Source organism: Mustela nivalis (genome assembly GCF_964662115.1).
Source record: "Mustela nivalis genome assembly, chromosome: 8".
Classification (NCBI taxonomy): Eukaryota; Metazoa; Chordata; class Mammalia; order Carnivora; family Mustelidae; genus Mustela; species Mustela nivalis.
Genome location: NC_139027.1, coordinates 63,220,366 through 63,235,169, shown reverse-complemented (window position 1 = coordinate 63,235,169; position 14,804 = coordinate 63,220,366). Strand labels below are relative to the sequence as shown.

The following is a 14,804-nucleotide window of genomic DNA, read 5'->3' as shown; positions in this document are numbered from 1 at the left end:
CAACTTTTTAATGTGAGCATTTTCTTAAAAAATTAAACATACACCTCTTAAATGATTCAGCATTCCACTCGTAAGTATTTGCTGAAGAGAAATGAAAGCATATGCTCATATAATGACATCACATAATGTTCACAGCAGCTCTATCTTTAATAGCCAAATCTTGAAAACAATTCATATGTCCATCAACAACTAAATGGACAATATGCAGTAAATCCATACAATGGAGTACCATTCAGCATAAAAAGAATGAACTGTTATTATATGCCACAATGAATAAATCTCTATGCTGGGGAAAGAAATGTGACAGAGAATACATAGAATTATATAAAATTCCAGAAAGTAGATGAGTAGTTGCCTGGGGATCAAGGGGAAGGCCAAGAGGGCCAGAGATTATAAAGGGGCATGGGGAAACTTGGGACTAATGGAAATGTTTATTTATTATCTTGATTGTGAGGTTGATTTCACAGGTGTAAACACTGGTCAAAACTCAAATTGTACACTTGAAATATGTTCAGTTTATTACATATCAATTATACATTAATAAAGTTATTAAAAAATTTCTGATTTCTGGGTAGTAATGGGATCTACATTAGTGCTACTTTTTTTGCAGTAGAATAATAAATAATTAGGAGCTAAAAATTAAAAAGTAGCAATAGTTCTAACACCGAGGACAAAGGCAGAAAAGTAACGGTTCATAAACCCACCACTTAAGAGAATGAAATTGTATCACTTTTATATATATAGATGCCTAAGATGTGTATATACTGAAGAAGGAAGGAAAAAGAAAAAGGATATATATGAGAACTCAGATGTTAGCTATTCCCCCATAACTGTTATTAAATTATGTTAAACTAGGAAAGCACTTAAGCAGAAAAGTGTGAACACTGCCAATCTCAAAATGTAACGCTTATTATCTTTAGAAGCATTTTGTTACTTTTATAATACCTGAAGTGATATAATAATGTCAGTCACTTAACCAGATCTTAGAGTATAATATATTCATCTTAAGTACTATTATTTCCAGTATTTTAATAATTTTCTCACAGTCCTGGAATGTGATCTTTTGTGCTCTGATGACACTTAAATTAATAGCATAATTTTCTGGTACTTGCAACAGTTGCTTTCCCTTCTGATTTTTTTTATACTTTCCTCCTATAATATGTGCAGATAAATCCTCTAATAATCATTTTTGTCTTTATCTCTGGGGGATTCAAAAAGCTTCAATAGAATAAGGAAATATCAAGAGATTAAATTTTTTAAGAAATTTAATTTTAATATTAATTGCAATATTTCTAATCAGATATCTTTAAAGAGAGAGCAAATCTCTTAATATCCAGTTCATTTGATCTTATTTGCAAGCTTCACTGATGTTCTCCACACTTTCTCTAAGTAGCTCTATAACTACATCTATTTAATCAAATGCTATTCTCTGTCAAACAATCCACATGGAACATATCAACCCTTCCTATACTTAAGTTTATTTTTACTATAACTGACCAATACTGAGGATTATTTAAAAGATCTGCTACTATTTTTAGGACATGTGAACAAGTATCTATCCATAAAGTCAAATGAAACAGACTCACTTAATACATTCCTATGCAGCCACTACAGAATGATTATAGCAACTACCTTTAAAGAAAGAAACATCTGCCAAATTGCATGCGGAAGATTAGGAGACACTCTCATAATGTGGTCCTTAGCTATCCTGTATTACAGACCATTAAGAAAAAAAATCAACAGCAAGCCAATGAGGAGAGGATTCTGAGTAGATGGCTAAGCAGAAAGCACCAGGAAACGGTCTCCCCACCTAGACATTGACACTGATAGACCCGGATATATTTTGGGACTCTGGAGTCTATTGAAGGCTTGCAAATTCTATCAATTTCAGCTCTGAGCTTGACAGAGGCCACCCATCAACCAACCCCATATTCAGCAGCCCTGAATATGGGGCTTCAGAGAGTCATAGGTACTCAGAAGCAATGTACACACGGCTTATTGGAGCTAGGGTAGGCAAAGGGATCAGTCTTCCACGTACAAGGATCTGTGCTCTGCTCCAATGCCCCATGACTGCAAACCTCTCCTTCTCCTGGAGAAGTAACTTCCTGAATATTCAAAGAGCCAGTTCCCTCCCCCTCCACTTCATTTTTCTTTTTTTCCCCTTTTGGGAATCAGACATCAAGGATACAAACACACCAAAGTAACTGCACAAAGAAACATGGAAGTCACTGTGCAAGCCCAGGGAAGATGAAGGCTCAAAAATGATCAGCAGACTTTAAACTTATACCATAGGCTTATCCTTAGCACAGAGATAGCCTATAACAATCAAAAATTAGGAATAAAATTTTAAACATGGGAGATTTTAATCTTTCTTCGCTAGGGAAAAAGGAAAATCCAATTTCTAGAGTTACCTTGCTATTAAAGTATCCAGTTTTTAAAAACAACAAAACTACAAGGCATAAAAGAACAGGAAAGTGAGGCCTTGATCCAAAGGAAAAAAAATATTAACAGCAATTTTCCCTAAAAAAGATCTGAGAATAGATTAGACAAGAATTTGAAAAGGAGGGGGAATTTGAAAAGGACCCACTGGGTGGCTCAGTGGGTTAAAGCCTCTGCCTTTGGCTCAGGTCATGATCCCAGGGTCCTGGGATCAAGCCCCCTTCCCTTCCTATCTCTCTGCCTGCCTCTATGCCTACTTGTGATCTCTGTCTCTCAAATAAATTAAAAAAAAATTTTTAAAAAATTCAGAATTTGAAAAGGATGTTTTAAGTATGCTCTAAAAATTAAAAAGATGCAGAGAAAGATGTGGAGAAAGAAAATGATGAACAAAATGGAAATATCAACAAGAGAAAGAAAACCTAAAAAGAAATTGTGGAGCTGAAAGTACAATGACTGAAATGAAAAATTCACAAAAGGAACCTAAAGGCAGATTTGAGACTTTAATCTGAGAGAAGAATCTGAGACTTTAATGACAAGACAATGTCAACTATCAAATGTGAACTACAGAAATAAAAGGAATACAGAGAAGCAAACAGAACCTAAAGGAAATGTGGGACAAACCGACCAATGTGTGCACTGTAGGGACCCAAAAGAAGACAGTAGCATGGAGAGAATATTTGAACAATGTCTTAAAACTCCCAATTTTGATGAAAGACATGAATATAAACATCCAAGAGATCAAAAAAGTCCAAGCAAGATGAAATCAAAGAGACCCACACCAAGACACATTATAATCACACTTTCAAAGCCAGATTCAGAGAGTCTTGGGGGAAAAAAGGCGACTCGTCATGTATTAGAGACCCTCAAAAAAAATCAGATTTCTTAAAGGAAATTTTGAAAGGCAGAAGGCAGTAGGCTGATATATTCCAAGTGCTTAAACAAAACAAAAACAAAAACTGTCAACCAAGAATCCTGTTTCTGGCCAAACTGTCCTTCATCAGTGTGGAAGAAATAAAGATATTCTCAGATAAATAAAAGCTGAAGGAGGTCTGGATTAGATTAGATAACCCAGGTGCTCACCCACCTTGCACTTTGATGCTAGACAGAGTATTTCTTTCCTTAAACCTCGTGAACCAACTTCTGTAGCCTCAAACTTTTCTTCTGCAGCTTCCTCACCTCTTCTTTGCCTTCATAAAATTGAAGAGTTAAGGCTTTGCTCTGGATTGGGCTTAGGCTTAAGAGAACACTGCAGCTGATTTGATTTTCTATCCAGACCACTAAAACCTTCTCTGTATCAGCAATAAGACAGTTTTGTTTTCTTATCATTTGTTTGTTCACTGGAGTAGCACTTTTAATTTCCTTCGAGAACTTTTCCTTAGCATTCACAACCTGGCTAAGTGTTTGGCTCAAGAGGTCTAGCTTTTGGTCTATCCTGGTTTTTGCCAGGTGTTCCTCACTAAATTTAATCATTTCTAGCTTTCGATTTAAAGTGAGAGACAGGTGACTTTTCCTCTCAGAGGCCATTTAGGCTTATCAACTGGCCTAATTTCAAAATTTGTGTCTTGGGACCAGGATAGCCAAAGGAGAGCGAGAGATAGGGGGAATGTGCAGTATGTGAAGCAGTCAGAACACATTAAGTTCGCCATCTTATAAGGTTGCAATTCATACTGACCCAAAACAATTACAACAGTCACATCAAAGATCACGTCACAGATCATAATCAATAATAATGAAAAAGCTTAAAATACTATAAGAATTACTACAATGTGAGACATAAAGTGAGCAAATGCTATTGGAAAATGGCACCAACAGACTTCAAGACAGACTGCCACAAACCTTCAATTTGTTAAAATACCCATTATCTGTGAAGCACAATACATCAAAGTACAGTAACACGAGGTATGCCTGTACACCAGACCCTGCCTAAACTCTAGCAAAACGTCCAGTCTTATCGCTAACTCTGACCATAGAGTACCAAATGCTGTGTAATTCATGCCTTACCTCCTATAAATTCATGTATTTGTTCTTTGGCTAATGCAGTTCTCCCCTGAAGTTTCCTGTCTCCTCCCAAGCCTAACTTCTTACTCCTCAAGACACACTGAACTCAAGTAACATCTTATCCAGAAAACTTGGTTGACCATATCAGGTTAGATTACATGCTTCCACTCTACCTCATGAAAATGGCTCATCATAACACTCAACACATTTTACTGAAATTATCTTTTTAAATACTTCTTTCCTCATCAGACAGAAAGCGAATCCTGAAAGCCTATCCTAGCTAGGTATTAGAACCTAATTCACTTTAACATCCTCAGAATCCAGCTCACTGCTCCACAGACAGTGGATAATAAAGGTATGTTACATTTAAATTGTTTCCTACTGAAAAATGTTGCTCCTTGCTTTTCTGCTTATGTACTTTTTCAAGGTAACTGTGACAGCTATACAAATTTCATCTAGTAAAGCTCTAAAATTAGGACAGAACTTCCCTAATCAACTTTTGTAAGTTAGTTCTTCTTATTTATCTTACCCTAAGTTTTAAGAAGGTCCAAAGAAACCTGACCGTTCCACACTAATACCCTCCCTATTACACAAGTGGATGGGAAAACAAGAGGATTTCTTTTGTCACTTGCCTATGTGGCAACCCCATTCATATTTAGCATACTTATTTAGAAATCTTAATATTTAAATTAATATTTCTCTTTAACAGTCCATTGGTTAAAGCAATAAAAAAATTTTAATATTCCTTGTTCACAACTAGTTTATACATCAGAATTCAAAGAAAGAAAGTAGTAATGACACATTTAATATTCCGTAGAAAGAGGGTAAAAGCTATTAGGTAAGGAAGGTGGATTAAATACACACATCTAATTTCAGCCTCTCCTCAAAACTCACTAAAACTGTGTTGCTCCTGTTTTTCCTTTAAGGCATAATCTCAAAGAGAACAGGGAAAATTGGAGAGGCGACAAGAAGAAAATTGTGGAATCAGAAAAACAAAGGCATACATGCAAATTCACATAAGCATACATGCAAATTCCTAAAAAAATTAAAAACTGAAATCTGGCAATAATCAATATGCACCAGAGATCACATGTGTGAGCAACAGAGAAATATAACATATACCACAACCTGAGTGTATTTCAAGAACAGCGGACTGGCTTAACATTAGGAAATCAAACAATTTGCCACATTAACAGATTAAAGGAGAAAACAAACTATTTTAATATATAGAAAGAATATATTTGACAAAATTCAACTTTTCATAACAAAACTCCTAGCAAAACAGAAATAGAAATAAATTCCATTAATTGTTAGAGGATTTTAGTAAAAGAAATACATATACAAAAATCTACCTAATAGGGCGCCTGGGTGGCTCAGTGGGTTAAGCCGCTGCCTTCGACTCAGGTCATGATCTCAGGGTCCTGGGATCGAGGCCCACATCGGGCTCTCTGCTCAGCAGGGAGCCTGCTTCCTCCTCTCTCTCTGCCTGCCTCTCTGCCTGCTTGTGATCTCTCTCTGTCAAATAAATAAATAAAATCTTTAAAAAAAAAATCTACCTAATAATAAAAACGCTAAAGTTTTATGTTTTTTGTTTTTTGAGATCTGGAACAAAAATGTTTACTATTTCACATTGTTTTAGAAAGCCTAGTCAGAGCAATATGGGGGTGGGGGGAAAGGGAGGTATAAAGATGGGAATGGAGGAAATGAAACGGTTATTACAAATATTCTGTTCACAGAAAAATCCAGATAAATTTACTGATAAAATATTAGATAAAAGTTTAACAAGGCTACTGGATAGAAAACCATTAAAAAAAAAAAAAAAACAGATTTATAGGGGTGCCTGGGTGGCTCAGAAGGTTAAGCGTCTGCCTTTGGCTCAGGTCATGATCCGAGGGTGAGGGTCCTGCGATCAAGCCCCGCATCGGCACAGGGAGCTTGCTTCTCCCTCTCCCTCTGCAGCTCCCCTGCTTATACTCCTGCACTGTCAAGTAAATAAGTAAAATCTTAAAAAAAAAATGTACATACATCAGCAACAAACAAAACTGAAGGGAGAAAAAAATGACTGCTACACACAACAAAGAATGGCCAAAATTACAGTCTGAAAAAACCAAGTGATTGACTAGGATACCATTTTTTGCCTCTTAGCTCCAAATCCACCCTTATTACCTGCTCTGTGATAATGGAGGTTTACCCTGTAAGCATGTCTCTTTCACGGCTACACTATGTTCAGCCCTATCAAGTAGAAGATGGCATCAAGTTACGAGCTTACTAATTCAGGCTGTGGTTTCCTGTCCACCAGCCTGGTCAATTTACACCTCAGAGGAATGTATTCTGCTTGCTCAGAAACAGAATGTTGGAAGAGTCTTCTCCAAGAAATCTGAGCGACCAGTCACTCAAAAAGACCTGAAGGTATTGACATTTGGCATTCCTCATTATGAGATCTAGTCAGATGACTCGGAAATAAAGTTCACAGTTGACAAGCCTCATGCATGCACTGAGAGCTTCCAAACAGCTTTTTTAGTTTTTTTTTCCCCAGCTTTTTATATCCGACTTTTAAAAAAAAGATTTTTATTTATTTATTTGACAGAAGGAGATCACAAGTAGGCAGAGAGGCAGGCGGGTGGGGGCAGGGGGAGCAGGGAAGCAGGCTCCCTGCTGAGCAGACAGCCCCCATGCGGGGCTTGAACCCAGGACCCTGGGATCATGACCTGAGTCGAAGGCAGAGGCTTCAACCCACTGATTCACTCAGATGCCCCTATATCTGACTTTTAACCACAAGCAGATGAGCAAAGATTTTAAGTGCAGAAAAAAAAGAGTAACTGAAGGAAAAAGAAACTACTTAGAGGGGAAAAACAGTATTTCTGGGGGGAAAAGTACATACACTTATGAAGTAAACTCTAAGAAATTAACATGACTAAAGTAAAAAAAAAATTTCAACAGGAAGGTTATTAGGTAAATCGCATGAAATTCCCCAGAAATAGAGTCAACAGGAACCTAATAGAGATGACTAAGAGATCTAGATGAGTGATGGGAAATTGGAGGTTAAAGGAGTTTTAAGTAGAGAGAAAACTACAGAAATGAAAAATTAAGATAATTGTTAACTCTAGGAATAACAAAAACCAGGTAACAAAAGAAAAATAATAGTTATTTTAACCACATGGCTTATCTCTGCATAGCATATATACATGTTCATAATGTGAACACTGAGTACTGATATAATCAAAATTAAAAGATAACTATGTGGGGGCTCACTTCAGCAGCACATATACTAACAATGGAACAAGACAGAGAAGACTAGCAGGGCCCCTGCGCAAGGTGACATACAAATCTGTGAAGTATTCCATATAAAACATTAAAAAGTTAAATAAAAATACAAGATAACTATTTGAGAAAAACAGGAAGCTAGGAAGTATACAGGTGTGTGGAGCGGGAGCAGGTCAAAGATACAGCAAACCCACCAAAAGGCAAAGTTAAAAGATAATGCCTAAACCAAGCAAACCAATTCTTGCATAATTACAAGAACACGCAATAACATCAAGAATACTGTAGCACCAAAAGAATCAGCTAACACTCAGAAGTCGTTGACCCTGCAGAAGGAGAAAAAGGTGGGAAGGAGGCGAGGAAATGCTCTTTGGTCGAAAAAGAAAATGGCACCAACAAAAAATCCTGTAACCTAACTCTTTAAACTATGTTCTTATGTAACTTTAATAAAAGCAAAAGCTTTAAAAAAGAAAATAGCTTGCCCACATTCTCATAGTAAACTAGAAAATATGACTTTTTTAAAAAAGCATTCATAGGGGCACCTGGGTGGCTCAGTGGTTAAGCCTCTGCCTTCGGCTCAGGTCATGAACCCAGGGTCCTGGGATTGAGCCTCTCACATCAGGCTCTCTGCTCAGCAGGGAGCCTGCTTCCCCCCACTTCTCTATCTGCCTGCCTCTCTGCCTACTTGTGATCTCTCTCTGTGTGTCAAATAAATAAATAAAATCTTTAAAAAAAAAAAAAAGCATTCAGAGTAGCAAGAAAAAATTTTAAAATACTTAGGAATAGAGTAAACAAAAAAATGCAAGTGGAGACAAAGAAACTACTACTACTTAACTGAGGGACCTAAATAAATGTAGATATAACCAGTTTCTAGAATATGAACACAATAGTTCTTAATCTGATGGATAAAAGTAAACCTAATTATAACTAAAAATTAAATGATTCTAAGGAATACTTGGAATAAATGTACAATATTACCAGTGATGTTTTAAAACTGAAATATTTTAAGTGACAACCCTAGTTTCAAAGCTATTATCTACTGAGACCACCATTCTAAATAAAGACATTTCATTTAGATTTTATATTTTCCTAATTTTATATTTTAAGTGCAAAATTTGCACTTTTGTATTTTATATTTCCCTACTTTTGCTCGTTTGTATTTGCTTTATTTGTTTTTTTAAAGAATCAATACAGGGTACTTTTAAAATAAGTTACTGAAGAAAAAGAAAGGTGGTTAATAGGCTACTGAGTCCAACAGATCACACGGATAGTTCTACCATATCACATAATCTCAATAATGAATTAAGTTTCTTTGTTTTGGTCTTTTTAATGTCTTTTTAAACATACTGCTAGAGCAACAATAAAAGGCAAAAGTGTATTTACCTAATTTAAGAGTGAACAAAAATCCAGTACTAAGAGTTCTCCAAGAAAGGCAGCAAAGAGGAAAAATGGAAAGAACGATAACCGAGTAGCAGGTCAAAAAGGGAGAAGTTCCACCGGACATTTAGAGTGAATTTTGACGGTTCTTCCCCTGACAGTTTATTTTAAATCAAACTTATTTTTCTTAACATCTCTTGAAAAAGTTCATTATTTCCATATAATATGAACTGAAGCAAAGGGCAGGCACATCACTTGTTTGAAATTATACAATTAAGGCAATGACTGAACTGTAAACAGAACCTAAGCTACCCAACTGCTAGTCTGCTGCTCTAACTAATGGATCATGCTCCCTGCTATGTAATAGGACTGTTTCCTTTAATTACAAATTCTTCATTCACCATCAGCTTACCAGCCAGAGGCTTCATCATTAGTTTTGCTATTCTTGCATTCATGGACTTATTCTAAGAATATGAGATTTCCGTGATAAAAAATATAAAGACCACTGCTTATTGTATCCTACCAAATCTGAAAATTCCAACTGCCATGGCAAGGATCCTTCACCAAGCCTGCACTTAATGGCACATTTATAGGCAGAACTACCATTTTTTTTACCTAAAGATTTATTTATTTATTTGAGAAAGAGAGCGTGCGCGCACACACACACGTGGAGGGGGGCAGAGGGAGAGGGAGAATGAGTTCTAAGCAGACTCCGAGCTGAGTACAGAGCCTGACAGAGCCTGACATGGGGCTCTATCCGAAAACCCTGATATGATGACCTGAGCCGAAGCCAAGAGTTGGACACTTAACAGACTGCATCACCCAGATTAACACCTATTTTCGGCTGGTCAGTGACCTACTTGTGATCTCTGTCAAATAAATAAATAAAATATTTTAAAAAAAAAAAAGCATTCATAGTAGAGAAAGAGTGCGCGTGCACTCTTTAGTAGTGAATTTTGTTCTTATAGACCCCAATATCAATGCACTTAAAATCTTACATTAGAGCATCCTATGGACTCATTAGTCAACAAAATTCACATATATGACCTGTATGTAAAAGTCCAAAAGGCAGCAGGCTATTAAAGATACATGGAGCATCTGTGATGCTAGAAAGCAGATTAAGATAAAAATGAGATGTTCTTATATTCTATGCCAAATCCGTAAAGAAAATTTACTGGGTAAGCAAAGTAAATATCTGAAAAGAGGTATGCAGTCACTCGTCTTTGAGAAGCACTTTGTGTTTCTTTGGCACAGATCACTGCAGCAGTAGTAGCAGCAGCCTTGCCCTTGGTGCTGATTTCTTACTACTCTAAATGTCTCCTCTGAGCCAGAATACACTGGCTGTTGCTGATCATGCTGTGAGACACCTGCACTGGCTACTAGGCTTGTCATGACGCACAAAACCCTACCATCTTCAGCTTGACATTGTGCAAGTTATAATTATTCATCCAAATGAATATGTCAGAGCAGCAGCAGCAGACCTCTCATCAGAGCAAAAGAAAAATACATCAAAACATTATCAACCCAGCAGGAAGACAGGGACCATAAGGAAAATTACCCATTTTTAATATGGATGCCACAAAGCCATGCCTATTTTTCACAAAAAGAAAGGAAAATAAAGATCTTCCAAGTTTAAAGTCCAGAAACACTGAATCCAAAGAGAAAATAAATGTACAAAACAAAAACAGACAAGGATTATTTTTTAATGAATTATCTGGAACCCATGTACAATCACTTAAATGTAAGTTTGCTGCTAGACTGCATTTATTTTGCTTAAGAACCACACTGTTTAAAAGCGGTTAAGAAAAAATAATTCTCACAAGCAGAATTATTTCTAACAAATCAATGAAAAAAGATCACGCACAGCAAAGTGGTCTGATATTGCTTACTTTTAAAACATAAACTAATATTCCAATACTCTCATCATGTCTAAAAGACTCAAGAGCTCATACCACTGGTAGTATTATTACCAAAATATTTATGATGTACTGCTAGACTCTAAAATAAGTAAATAATGTATTTTGAAACATTTTAATAGCAAATATAAAAGAAAAACTGAAATTAGCCCCAGATCTAAACAAATGAAGACACATCCAAATTCTAAGTGCATATATAAAATAGGCAAGTGTAAATTAAAAATGTGAAAAAAATATTAACTTTAAGAATGATAGGAAATTATCTTCTCAGAACAAGATATGAAAGGTTTTTTCATTCAAGACACAAAAAGCAGAAATCACAAGGGCAAGACTTGGGACAACACTGAAAGTTAAACTTCTGACTGACAAAACAGATTACATACAAAGGTAAAAAGTATACCACAGAGAGAAAATACATCCGATATAACCAATAATCGGTATCCAAATTAAGAAAAATTTTTAAATAAGCAAAGATTATAAACACAATAATAATAATTTCAATTCTTGTTAAGAATAAAGGTCAGGCTAAGTCCTGGAAAGAATTTGGAGAAGTAGATATTACATGCATTGCTGAGCAGGGAAATAAACTTATACAACCAATCTGAGAAGGCAATTTGGCAATATTTAATAATCTCAAAGAGGTACATTCCCCTCAATCCAAAATTTTCTCTAGGCATAAGCCACACTGAGTCTCATATACATAATAAGGAAATGTAAGGATATTCACTAGCGCACAACTTAAGAAATTGTGAACAACTTTAGCAGTAGGACAACGAATAAATTAACTGGTGGATTCATACAATGTAACTATATAAAGCATTTAATGTATTAAACATGCAAAGATCACAGGTAAATCTCAAACACTGTATAAAAAAATTCAGACAGCCAAAACTATAGAATATGGCATGAACAAACATAGCAAGAAAGATGCATGGCTAGCACATGCATCAATTTCAGAGGGGTGGTTACCTCAAAAGGGAAAGAAGGAAAGGGAAAAGAGGAATAAAATCTTAGTTGTTAGTAGAACATTTTATTCCTAAGAGAGAGACAGAGATAAGAGCTAGAAATGAAATGAATGTGACAAAAAATGAACATCTGTCAAATCTGAGTTGTGGATAAAAAGGTATCCAAGTTTTTATCTGTGATTTACTAAGAATCTTAGTATATTCTTTAATTGGAAAAAAAATAACATTCCAGTTACTACTAATTAGTAACTGTTCTCTGGGAGCTAGTACAAAACAGAAAACTTGCTGTATGACCTAACTAGATCTAAAATTCATCCCATGCGTAAATGTGCAAGGCATTGAGCTGGTGTTAAAAACAGATAGCAAATTTGAAAGAAATTACCCTCAAAGATTTCCCAGTGTGTTGAAATCACAAAATAATTTTGCTAAATGACAGAATAAGGTAAGCGCTAAACAGTCTTCTTGTGGAGATGCAAACTTTTTCACAGATTTAAGGCTGGAAAAGCTTGTATGTTTATCTACATTAAAAACACTACAAATTCATCAAAAATACAGTTTTTGAATTGGGATTCTGATACATATTAAAATTTAATCTAGAGATAGAATATCTGGAAAGAATAATATAATCCAGGTACAGCCCTATCTCATAATCTCACATAAAACAAAGTTTACAGGGCCAAATAGGAAATTCACATTTTAAAAAGAGGAAAATGTTTATTTTAGAAAGAAGAAAGCCAAACAGAAAATGTATATTTAAAAAAGAGGAAAAGTGTCTTTAAAAAAAAAATTTAAAAGTGAACACAGTGACTTAGATTTTTATAACCTGTATCAGAATATCAAAAGCAAATTACAGGGTTTTTCCTCTCTTTTCTTTTGCTGCGTTTTCTCAGTTTCCATTTAAAGGAGGGAGATTGCTTTTAAAGAAAAAAATACAAAAAATAATTTTTAATATATATGTGTCATTAATGTAATAAATGAATGACATTTGAACCTACACAACGCTATTTAAATCCTGTTAGGTCTTTTTAAAAACTACCTTCATACACAATTACTGTATATATGTACTTTAAAAATTAGGCATAAGTTTTCACTTGACCCCATCAAAATTTCCTAACAAAAATACAGGTAGTCTCTACAGAATATTTGTAAAATGTTAATAGGAATTTCCCCCTGCTCTTTGAATAAGAAAAGAAATGTTCTCTCCATTTTGCTACCAAATGTCACAATTTACTTGGTGAAAGACGGACCATGCCTGTCATGACTCGATTGTTCTCTGAATCCAACCAGCACTCTGCCAGATCTTTAAAAACCACACACACATAATGTTGGGTGTTCATACAATTAAAAACCTTACATCTACGTTGTGTTACCATTTCCAGTGTACTTTTAATTTCATTTTCTTCTTAGGTATCAGTATTTTGAGAAATTAAGCTGATAGAAACAGAAGAAAGAATTTCCTATATTCTTTATACAAGTACAAACGTCCCAAAGCCCATACAAAAATATAACCTAAGCTGAAGGATGAATTACGGACAACCACTTTAAAACAATAAAAACTCAGTGCAAGTGATTTGTATTGTCAGGCATAACTCTTTCTTCTCTGAAAAAGATCCTCTGATATTATGCCATCAATATTAACAGTTTCAGCAATCTGAAAAATTCACCCAACTTTCTACTTACTGCTCACTGCTGTAGAGTTCTTTATGATTTAAATTAAAATTAAATTTCTGTGAATAGAACTTCATCTTTATCTACTATGAGGCATAAACACCTAAAGACTGGATGGTGTGTTTATGTGGGAGGGGAGGGAGAAACTGGACATTAACTACTAGGGAATACAGGGAAAGAAAGCACTCTGAAAGTTCTGTTTATAAATAAATGCTTACCAAAAAAAAAAAAACCACTTTATAACCTAAAATGTAACCTATAACCTATATTTATTATATATATATAAAAAATATATATATTTATAACCTATAGCTGTAACCTATAACCTATGGTTTTAATAGAATATGCTTTTCAGCTACGTAAAATAAATCTAAGAACTTACCTGTGGTGTCCAAGAAATAGAAAATGACACAGGAAAATCCACGAAACAATCTGGAGATTCTGCTGGGTACTATGAAAAGGCATAAAATTAGGTCATATTTGCTTCTGTCGTGACAATTTCACATGAACTATTTTAGAAAAACTGAATAGGAAAAGTCTTATAAATGCAAATGTATTATATGTTAATATTTTGATTCTATTATTGTAGAAAATGTCAAGAGCTGACTAATAAGTCAACTTATGCTCAGGAGGTACAAAGTTTGGTGATTTGGGGTGCCAAAGCAATAGGTTTTGAGTAAAGAATAATGAATTAAGTCAGTGTCAGGTCAGCTACTAACTGTAAATTGAGGGGTGAAACGCACAGGATCTCAGTTTCTTTACCTTTAAAAAGAGAGATCAAACTGGTTAATATTTAATTTCCTTTCAATCTAAAATTTAATCTCCATCTCAGGCACCACTTTAAAAAAGTTATCTGTTAAAAGAGCCAAGAAGTGTAGAAAAATGTATTTTTCCTAATAAAGCAATTAGTCCTAGCAAATATATAATAAACAAAAAGAAAAAAGTAATAGTTTTAAGAAAAACCTTTTCATGGTCAATAAAAAAATTAATTCAACAGCTTTATTCAAAAAGTGATAGTCATTAAGGATAAATTAGGTGTCTAAGTTAAGAAAGACAAAAGACAGTTTTTCTTAAAATCAATTTTGTTATTAAAGAATTGTACTACATGACTTTTGTAAAAACCAGTTCTGGATTCTCGGAAGTCAGATGTGATTAAAGAAAATTCACTTATTTTCATTAA

General features: G+C 34.9%; 1 protein-coding gene across 5 annotated transcripts in view; it reads right to left on the bottom strand.

The window, feature by feature from the left end:
* Window positions 1-14,804, bottom strand: part of FANCL (FA complementation group L) — a 304,302-nt gene that overhangs the window by 33,797 nt on the left and 255,701 nt on the right. For 4 of the 5 annotated variants that reach the window (XM_082744360.1, XM_082744359.1, XM_082744358.1 and 1 more), the window contains one exon: window positions 14,007-14,075. In XM_082744360.1, coding sequence (XP_082600486.1) covers window positions 14,007-14,075 — 69 coding nt within the window. Of the gene's footprint in view, window positions 1-12,822; window positions 12,871-14,006; window positions 14,076-14,804 lie in introns of all 5 variants that reach the window. The other variant, XM_082744361.1, reaches the window with a different exon arrangement.